At 45.7% G+C, this 9,418-nt stretch overlaps 1 protein-coding gene across 2 annotated transcripts; it reads left to right on the plus strand.

The window, feature by feature from the left end:
- The first annotated feature begins 157 nt into the window (after positions 1-157).
- Positions 158-8,062, plus strand: PEX13 (peroxisomal biogenesis factor 13). Of its 2 annotated transcripts, XM_069008918.1 has the most exons (5): positions 158-287; positions 2,318-3,015; positions 3,449-3,574; positions 3,814-3,915; positions 6,573-8,062. In XM_069008918.1, the coding sequence occupies exons 1-5, from the start codon at positions 220-222 to the stop codon at positions 6,590-6,592; spliced, it is 1,014 nt and encodes a 337-aa protein (XP_068865019.1). In that variant the 5' UTR covers positions 158-219; the 3' UTR covers positions 6,593-8,062. The 2 variants fall into 2 exon arrangements, with proteins under 2 accessions (XP_068865019.1, XP_068865018.1); XM_069008917.1 differs by having other exon boundaries at positions 3,814-8,062.
- The last annotated feature ends 1,356 nt before the right edge of the window (positions 8,063-9,418 follow it).

Below are 9,418 nucleotides of genomic sequence, written 5' to 3' on the forward strand. Positions count from 1 at the left end.
GGCGCCGCGCCCGCAGCGTGGCTGGTGGAATAGCTCGGCGCTCCCGCGTAGTGCCTGCCAGTGGGCGGGGTCGAGCGAGGCCGAGCCCGAACCGAGCGGGACCGAGTGAGGCCGAGCCGGGGTCGAGCCTGAGCCGAGCGGGGCCGAAGCGGAGCCGAGCGGTGCCGAAGCGGAGCCGAGCGGTGCCGAAGCGGAGCCGAGCGGGGCCGAGGGGGCGCGATGGCGGCGACGCCGCCGCCCAAGCCCTGGGAGTCCCGGCGGCTGCCGGGCACCGCGCCCTCCTTCCAGTGAGTGCGCCCGTCCCTCCCCGGGTGTCCCCGCCGCGGCGGCCATGGGTGTTCGCCCCCTCGGGCCGGCCGGGCCCGCTCCCCTAGGGCGGGCTCAAAGGTCGGGCCCCGCCGGGGCTGTGCGCGGCCCCGGGGTTCGGTCGGGGCGGGCGGCCGGGGGCGGCCCCGCACTGTGAGGGGCTTGTGCCGGGCGGGGAGGGGTGGGCTCGGCGTGCGGGGCTCGAGCCCAAACCCCGCTGGCGTCTGAGGGAAGCTGCGTGTGCGGTGTGGGGAAGGGAGAGCTGTGGTGTCACCGGTGTGAGTTCACAGTCCATTCCTTGGGGCATTCACAGTCCATTCCTTGGGGCATTCTCAGTCCGTTCCTGGCCGCTGTGCAGCTCTGTGAGCCCCCGAGCCTCTGCAGCGCTGGGGGAGCTGCGTGTCACCCCCAGCACTTGGAAAACATTCCTGTGTGTTGTCAGTCTCGTGTGTGTTCCCATCTTCTGGGAGCTCTCCCAGAAAACCCAACCGGCTCGTGGAGAAGGATGCACAGAAAGTGTTTGTATGCTCCTTCCTTTTCATGAGAAGTCAAGGAAAGCTCGCTCGGTGGCTGAATACTCGTCTTGTTTTTCACTTGGTGCTGGTGATTGCAATTGCAGAGAGCTGAAACTGGGCAAAAGGTTGGCCCAACACTAAACATTGAGCAGAAACTTCGCTACGTTCTCTGCAGCCTGCAGCGTGCTGAGCCAGAAGTTTGGTGTTAGTTTTCCATTCTGGGTTTATTTACCCCATTCTAAATGGCTGCAAGCAGCTTTAAAGTGGGGTGTTCCAAGCTGACTACTGGGGAGAGGACTGTAGTGTGACTTACTGAGTTACAGTAGCTCTGTTTGCTGGGATAATAACTTATTTTTCCTCCTGTTTTCAACCGCTGAGAGAGTTACAGTCTGTGATGGAAAAAACAGCAGTGTAAAGATACAAATATGATTCTTTGCTGTGGAAACCTGTAAGTTTTGCTGAGAGGAAGCTGTTCCCTGCCTTGTATGGAAATAGTTCAGCAAGTAGCAGCTCCATAGCCATTCCAGCTTGACTTGCTTCTTTTTTTTCTGGGCTGCAGGAGTGGGAAGTCATGGGATGAGGCAGTAAGCATGGGAAATAAAATGTTTGACTTTTAGGGTGATAATATGTGGATGGAACATATATTTTTATTGAAATGGCAGAAGTTGGACAAAAAGCTGCTTGACAGAAGTCAAATGCCAGTCAAGTACTTGCAGAGTTTTATTACAAAGGGTGTTGGTAAAATGATTTAAACTTATGGACATACAAAGGAAAAGAAAAATGACTAAATTAAGTACAAATAATGGAGTCATAGTACCTCTTTCTGCCAACACTTACCAGTAGCAGATTCAACCCTTTGACAATCTGCACAAAGGTAATCAGGTAGTTTGGGTAGAGAGGGAAACTGGGGACCCCAAAGCCCTTGCACACATTGTTGCATAATTACTTAGATTCTCAGCTGGGTCATGCCACCGTTTAAGAGTGGATCCAAAGGAGCTCTCAAAGTTCCTTCCTGCTGTATCATTGGCTCATTGTATAGAAGAGCTGGGAACAAGTGTTGGAAATAAAGCTTTCAGATTGGAAAGTTCCTAAAAATTCCTCTTAGGGCCTATGAGAGGCTCTCATGTGCAGGAGAATGACCTGGGCGTTAGAGCAGCAGTTTTGATGGCTCTGGGTTGTGTATTTCACGTGTTGATACATTAAATACACAATAAATTATACAATAAATAGACAAAGCTTTTCCATGTTTACATTCCAGTTGCATGTTTACACTGAATATCTCATTATGGGAGTTTTATTCCCCGTAAAGTCTGTGTTTCCTGACCAGAATTTTTACTTCCAGCCAATGCTGTACAGCATACTGAGCGTTTGGCTCCCAAGTTCCCTATCCCAGCACTACTGAAACTCACCGTGGTGTTTATGGAGTTAGCTGAGGGCTCTGTGGAAAGGAAAAATTAAACTTTGGGTGCTGATCTTGATTATCTGAATTTGTTTAGGTCTGCTGACTTGGGTGACAACCTGCTGACCAGGCCCGGACAACCCACGGTGGCACGAATCCCTCCACCCATTTTGCCAAGGCCATCCCAGCAAACGGGAAGCAGCAGCCTGAGCACTTTCAGGCCAGCCTATAGCAGTTCTTTTTCTCCAGCCTATGGTTCATATGGCACCTCTTTCTATGGAAGCTATAGTCCCTACAGCTATGGCTACGGAGGTCTGGGCTATAACCGCTTCTGTGCCGATGGCATTCCTCCCAGCAGGTTCGTCCAGCAGGCTGAGGAGAGCAGCAGAGGTGCCTTTCAGTCCATCGAGAGCATCGTGCATGCCTTTGCCTCGGTCAGCATGATGATGGATGCAACCTTCTCAGCAGTCTACAACAGCTTCAGAGCTGTGTTGGATGTGGCCAACCACTTCTCCCGCCTCAAAATTCACTTCACCAAGGTGTTCTCAGCTTTTGCTCTAGTGAGAACTATAAGGTACCTCTACCAACGCCTGCAGCGCTTGCTGGGTCTGCGGCAGAGCTCTGAGAACGAGGATTTGTGGGCTGAGAGTGAGGGCAAAGTAGCTCGTGCTGGCCTTGAAGACAAGGTGGCTAACTCTGCAAAATCCTGGCCCATTTTCTTGTTCTTTGCTGTTATAATGGGAGGCCCCTACCTGATTTGGAAGCTGCTTTCTACCTACAGTGACGAAGAAACAGGTAAAGATGACCTGCAGCACCAGAGAAGTGCAGCATGTATTGTTCCTTTTGTTGTTGCCTGTATAGTGATTAATCTCACACTACAGCAGTGGTAATTAATAGATACTGGGGCACGGTACTGAATTTTAGGCATGTGGTGCAAGTGACAGCCTGCCTGTTGTTGAGTTAGGATGTGGTTTCATGCTGAGGCTTTCTGTGATTCCAGAATCATGGTTCCTCTCTATTTCTGGTTCCTTTCTATTAGGTGTGGCAGTTTGGGTTGGGTGGGAGAATTGTTGGTTGGATTTACTCAACAAGTCTTGCTTTTCATGTCACTTCTCTATTGGAGAAGTTTTAGCAAGGAAATTAAAGTGTTTTCTTCATTTTCCTTTGAAAAACAAACCTAACTTGGTAACTCAAAGCAGATAAACTTGTGATTTGTGTTTGAAAACAGTGTCTAGTAACTGGGCAAGTGGAGAAGATGACCATGTGGTTGGAAGAGCAGAATATGATTTCAATGCTCTCTCAGAAGAAGAAATTTCTTTCCGTGCTGGTGACATGCTAAGATTAGCACCCAAAGGTAAACTTTTAATTTTGGCTTTACTTCCCAATCACATGGGAAGCAAGTTATACTGTAGGAGTTTGAAAATTAAAACAAAAAACCCCCAAACCACTTTATTTGACCAAATTTCTCACCCACACTGATTTTTTTTCTCCCCATTAAATGATTACTTCCATTCTAATAAAACTTAATGAGTAGTTTTGTTCCGTTTTGTTGAATTGTTTTGTAACTTGAAGCGTTTGCATTCTCTTCCTCAGAACAACAACCCAAGATCCGTGGTTGGCTTCTGGCTAGTTATGATGGCCAAACAACAGGACTCGTGCCAGCTAATTACATCAAAGTCCTGGGCAAAAGAAGAGGTAGGAGAACAGTGGACCTGGAAAGGATTACGGAGCAGCGGCCAGCCTTTCCCAGCACAGCTGTCAGAGGAGCCCCTGCTGCTGTGACTTTAGAGGAGCAGGAGGCTGCTTTTGAAACTGTTTTTGCTGCAAATAGCAAAGTTCCCGTTGTGTCGGACTCCGCTGTGGCTGGTGGAGAGAAGCAGGAACTCTGATGCACTTGGATCAACAAAGCAACTGAACTGTGCTTTATTGATACCACTTAGGGTTTGTTGAAAATCTGGTTTGTAGTGGAACACTGGTGGGTCTGTACCAGTTATTGCTGCTACTGGCTGGTGAAGGGATGGAGAAATGATTGCTCAAATTTGTGGTATTTATTTTTGACTCACCTAAGGCTGTACATCAGTGATTCTATCCACCCACCTGGCAGCAACTCTGAGATCTTGAGATGGGAGAAGTGAGGCATTTATAAAAAAACCAAACAAAAAAAAAAAAAATAAGGGACTGCCATTCTTGTTTAGGAGACAAATTAACACCCAGTTTTCCTAGGAATATTTGCTGGACAAGAAGCCTCTTCAATAGATGTACAAAGGGAAGATTGATTTCTGTGAGATGTCCTCCAAATCTTCACACACAGAACCATAAAGGAGTAATAGCACATTGTCTCCCTCTGAAAGGAGGGAGAATTGCAGATTTACACAATTGAATAGTTAAAAGGTTTAAGTTGCTTTTCGTAAGAAGTAGGGTTCTGTCATAAAGAACTGAGCTCTTAGAAAAAAGGAAGGAGGGGAGGAGAAAGAGTTTACAAAGGGATAACAGTGAGGCATCACCAGTAGTTCCAGTTATTTTCTTTTGTTTATTAAAAGACATCAGAAGAAAGGGTGTTCTGCAGTCAGGCATTCATTAGCTGTTAACTCCCTTAACTAACTTTGCATCACTCTCAGCCATGTTGTGTTGTAGCCTGTTAGCTGCCTGTCCACAGTCTATCAGCAGCCATCTGCATCTCAGCCTATTTCTGTTCTGTATTGATTTGATACGAGTGTCAGGATATCTATCCTGCATTTTTAAGCAGTAGGAAAGCCTTGAGTAGGGGGAAGTTGAAATTAATTGGAACATCAAAGAAAAAGTAACATTTCTTGCTTAATTGTCTCAGTTAGAGAAGGTCGTGGACAAGCTTTTTATGCTGCCTTTCAGGTGGTAAATTTTGCATCTGCCCATAAAATTTGAGGGCAGTTTATCAAAAGCCATAAAAATATTAAGACTGTTCAGAGTATTTTCTTCAAATGAGTGTTTGAGACTTCTGTCTTGAAATACTGTTCTGGTTTTTTGTTGAATGAAGCAAAGATAATTAAAACTTTTTTTTCCTTGCAGTATGTATGTATAACATGTCGAACTTCTGAAGGTTACACCAGTGGATTAAATAACTAAGTTTATCTTAATCATTAAAATAGCTGTTTTATTTTAAAGGTACTCAAAAATATAAGTAGGGCACAGGCCTTTGCTTAATTGATTGAGAAGTTTCAGTTTGATCATTCCTACAGGGATCTTCAACACCCATTATGTGGAAACAAAGCTTTCAGTATTTATATTTTAATTGCATTTGCTGGCCTTGGGTTCTTACAAGTCTGTTCAACACAACAAAACTCTCAAAAAGCCTGAAATGAGCACAATTTTATCAAGGTAGGGTGGCTGAAAAGACAGATATGCTGGAACCTTGATTTTAAAGTAATCTCTGAATGCCTGTTGTTAGTAAATAGAACATGCATTGAAGTGGTTGTGCTCAGGTATTGGGAGATGGTGATTAGAATAATTTATAGTAAATTGTTCGATTTTCAAGTGCAGCTGTAAAGGAAAGAGTAGTTAAAGGGCAAATGAGAAACTTGAAAATAGGTTTAATAGATTTAAAACAGAACATGTTCCTTAGACATTGCCCTGTGTACCAGGGCATAGAAGAAAATTATCTGTATTTGAAAATTTTATCTGTTGTTGAAGTGAAAATAGCAAAAAAAAATCTGAAAGCTAAAACCCAGCGAGGCAAAAGGGGGAAGGGGGGCATCAGTGTACAGTCCTGTGTGCAGAGTGTGTCCCTGGAGGGAATTAATTAATGTCCTGAGATGTAATTAATGGACTGTCAGCCTCTTTTGTGGCAGTGAAAGATTTCAATCAGAGGAAGGGTCTTTAAATGAATGAATAAATAAACCCCAAGCTCTGTGGGTTTTGGTAGAGTATCCATTCACGTAGATTTCTTGTTTTTCTGGCTGGTTTTTTTCCTGTTCTCTCTTCTGTTTTCTGGCTCAGAACAAGTTGAGAAGGCAGTGCCATGATGTTTGTTGGAATGTTTTAAGTCTCGTTTTTAGAAAGACAAGTTTAATTTCACTTTCAGGTCGTACTCTTTTGATAACAATTCTTTTAGAGGAAGATAGGTTATTCTTACCTGAGTTGTCTTTATATTTGTTTTACTTAGCCTACAAGTCGCCGTCATCATTGTATCTATTAAATCTCAACAAGAATTTTGATCCTTTCAGTCTTGCAATTACTTTAATTGGAAAAGAAGGCTCTGAGGAAATTAAGTTAGTTATTTAACTCACAATTGATTGTACTGATTGCAGGAGGGTATTAAAGTTCATTGAAGTAAAATACACATTACAATTCACTGTCTGTTTCTGTCCATGTGTCAGGCTACAGAAAAAAGACCTAAATGAACACTGGGTGGAAAGGAAGGCTGGTGGACAGGCTGCTCAAGACTTGCACAACTTTAGGAAGGGGAGAAGACCAAAAGGAGCAGGTGTGGCTGCAACAGGAGAGTGTAGAAGAGGAGATCAGAAAAGAGAGGTTGTTGAAATACCACTTAACTTAAGCATTAGGCAATCAGCTCTTATTTTGAGGTCTGTACATACTTGGTTACCTTTATGTTATTGTTTGGAATTATTTATATACCTGTAGCAGACCTGGAAGTCTGTAACAGAGTTTTGACATCTGTTTATATAAGGTTTTAGTTTATTCTTACTGAAATCTTACTGATCCTGTTTAGTAGGTCAACCATTATCTGCTTGAATATGTGAGCTACTGACAAATTCCGTGTCTGAGTGGTTCTCTGGGTGCAAACAGAACATGAGCATGCACAGGGTCAAAGCTTTGTTCAGCTTTCTGAATAATAAATTTTAAATACTCAGTTTGCCTAGTAAAACCCAATAAACTGGCCACTTTTGCACAGGTTCAAAAACGCTTTCTTGTGTGGAATTATACTCCATCTGAGATTTTAAGGTTGTTCTGACTCACTTGGCAGTCTTGGTGAAATTTGTTAGTGAGGTAAATACAAAGCAAATGTAGTTTCTTACAAATCTGATCTGTTTGCAATGAAAGTCTTCCAGAGGAGGTGCAAACTTGGAAACCAGCAGAGGAATTTCTTGATGCACCAGTGTAGAAATACTCTTGACTGCAATCATGGCAGAACTGTACTTGTTTTGCAATACATAACACAAAAAGTTATGTTCTTATGTAACTCCTTCCAGATTTTTATCCATGCAGGTGTGGCCCAAGTGTTGAGATTGGTGAACATTTTGGGGCTGTAATGGCAAGCAGTAATTGTGTGTCTCCACAGGTGGTGAGACACATCCTTTTCCTTTCTCCTTGTATCTTGGACTGGTTCCTCTGCAGAGCAATGTGAAGCAGCTTTGGGCTGATAATTCTGTCCCCTGGGTTCTATGGCCACATGGAGCTCAGCCTTTAAGCAGCTGGATAATCTCTCCTTGGAACAAGTGTACTGGTGTAACTGGTTTGACTGGTAACAGAGGCATGATGTCAGTGCAGGGCACCCCTGCATCTTTCTTGCCTGCTTTGAGCTACTGAAGTTCCCTGAATTTCACAATAGTCACAAAACTATCAGATTTGAGCAAATGACAGGGATTATTGATGCTGTCAGAGTATAAACACAGGGGTTTGGTTTTAGAAATTAAAAATACTAAAAGATAGTTCCAGTACCTTTGAATGATTGTAACTGATCAAGCACAGTCTCTAGAACAGCAAATGAGTAAAATTTAAGATACTGATTTTTTTTGTTTATTCTCAAATACTGATTTTTTTTTTCCTCATTTAAAAAAGCCAGCAGAGGGGGACTGAACTGCCTAATAGCTCAGGTTGATTAAAAAACCATGTTCCAGTTCTCTGACATGCCATCCAGTTTCCATTCATCATGAAGTAAGTGGATGTCATCAGAACACAGCAATACTCCAGCATTAGCTTATTCTGTGGGTGGCTGTGGGGTGGTTTGAAATCAGTGGGCTTTGCTTTCTCTGAGACCTAAGGGAAGCTTTCAGACTGACTTAGAGAATTTAGATTTCAGATACTTCTCTAGATTGGTAAAATCATTTTTTCTGAATTTTCCTATGCTTTTCTTGCATTCTGTGTCCTCATTGTGTTATTCCAGAATTTACAAGTGGGGTTTTTGGAAAAAAAATTATTTGTTTCCCTGATTTTTGCCAAATTGCCACGAAGGAACAGAAGTTACATGTGGCATGATTGGGAAGGATTGTTATGTGGGAAATGGGGATCTGGGCTGGTCTTTATCAGGCTTGGGTGGCTTCCCACAGGAAGTAATTTTAAAATGTTTGGGCATACTTGATGCAATAGTAGACATACAGTAGGAATCAAACTGTGTGGGTGAAATAACAGGATTGGGACTGTCTGAGCCTTTGCAGAGTAACTCTGGTGAGCCACTCCCAGTGGTTGGGCTGTTCTGTGTAATTATCTCTAATTCAGTTTTCTGCTGCTGTTTTTTATACTTGACAGTGGATCAAATACTTCCATCAGCTGAAAACCTGGGAAAGCTTAAACGGAGGCTCCTTCTCTTTGGTGGGAGCGTGGAGTGCGTTAACACACTCTCGCTTAATTATTTTGCTGTGCTTGTTAGCGACCTTATTAGCGAGACTGATTCTAGTGTCTGATGCGTTATTTTGGCATGCGGTAAGAACTTCTCGCGGCCAGGCTTTTCCTTCGCTGTAGGGTTCTGGCAGGCGGGAATGCGGCGGTGAACTCTGACTGCGAGAAGCAGAGTGACTGCTCTGGGGTTCTGCTGGGAAAGCTGAGCTGGGCGGGATGGGGGTGCAGCACCAGAGGGAGGGGGGCGGCGTGACGTCACACGGAGCGAGGCCGAGGCCGTCGTGACGTCACCGGTGCCCCGCAGCAGTGTCGCGTCCCCCCCCTCCCGCCGCAGTGACGAGCCGGGCCGCGTCGCTTGTCCGAGGCGCGCCGTTGCGTCACCATGACGTCACCGTGACGCCGCGCGGGGCGGTGCGTTGCCGCGGCGACCGGACGCCGCGCGCGGGGCGGGAGGGGGCGCTGCCGCCGCCGCTGCACTGCGGCAAGGCGGGGCCGCCGCGCGCCCGGGGCGGGAGCGCTCCGCGCCGCTCCATTGGCTGCGCCCGGCGCGAGGGGGCGGGGCCTCGTCACCCGCCCCGCGCCCATTGGCGGGGACCGCCCCCCTCACGGCGCTGCCGCCCCTCCCCGTGAGGGGGGCCGGGCGGTG

Source organism: Aphelocoma coerulescens, chromosome 3 (assembly GCF_041296385.1).
Source record: "Aphelocoma coerulescens isolate FSJ_1873_10779 chromosome 3, UR_Acoe_1.0, whole genome shotgun sequence".
Taxonomy (NCBI): Eukaryota; Metazoa; Chordata; class Aves; order Passeriformes; family Corvidae; genus Aphelocoma; species Aphelocoma coerulescens.

Excerpts from the sequence above, each read along its gene's own strand:
- PEX13 (XM_069008917.1), top strand. The coding sequence starts at position 220 with ATGGCGGCGACGCCGCCGCCCAAGCCCTGGGAGTCCCGGCGGCTGCCG. Across the intron at positions 288-2,317 it reads GGCACCGCGCCCTCCTTCCA|GTCTGCTGACTTGGGTGACA; the intron begins GTGAGTGCGCCC and ends GAATTTGTTTAG. Across the intron at positions 3,575-3,813 it reads GCTAAGATTAGCACCCAAAG|AACAACAACCCAAGATCCGT; the intron begins GTAAACTTTTAA and ends TCTCTTCCTCAG.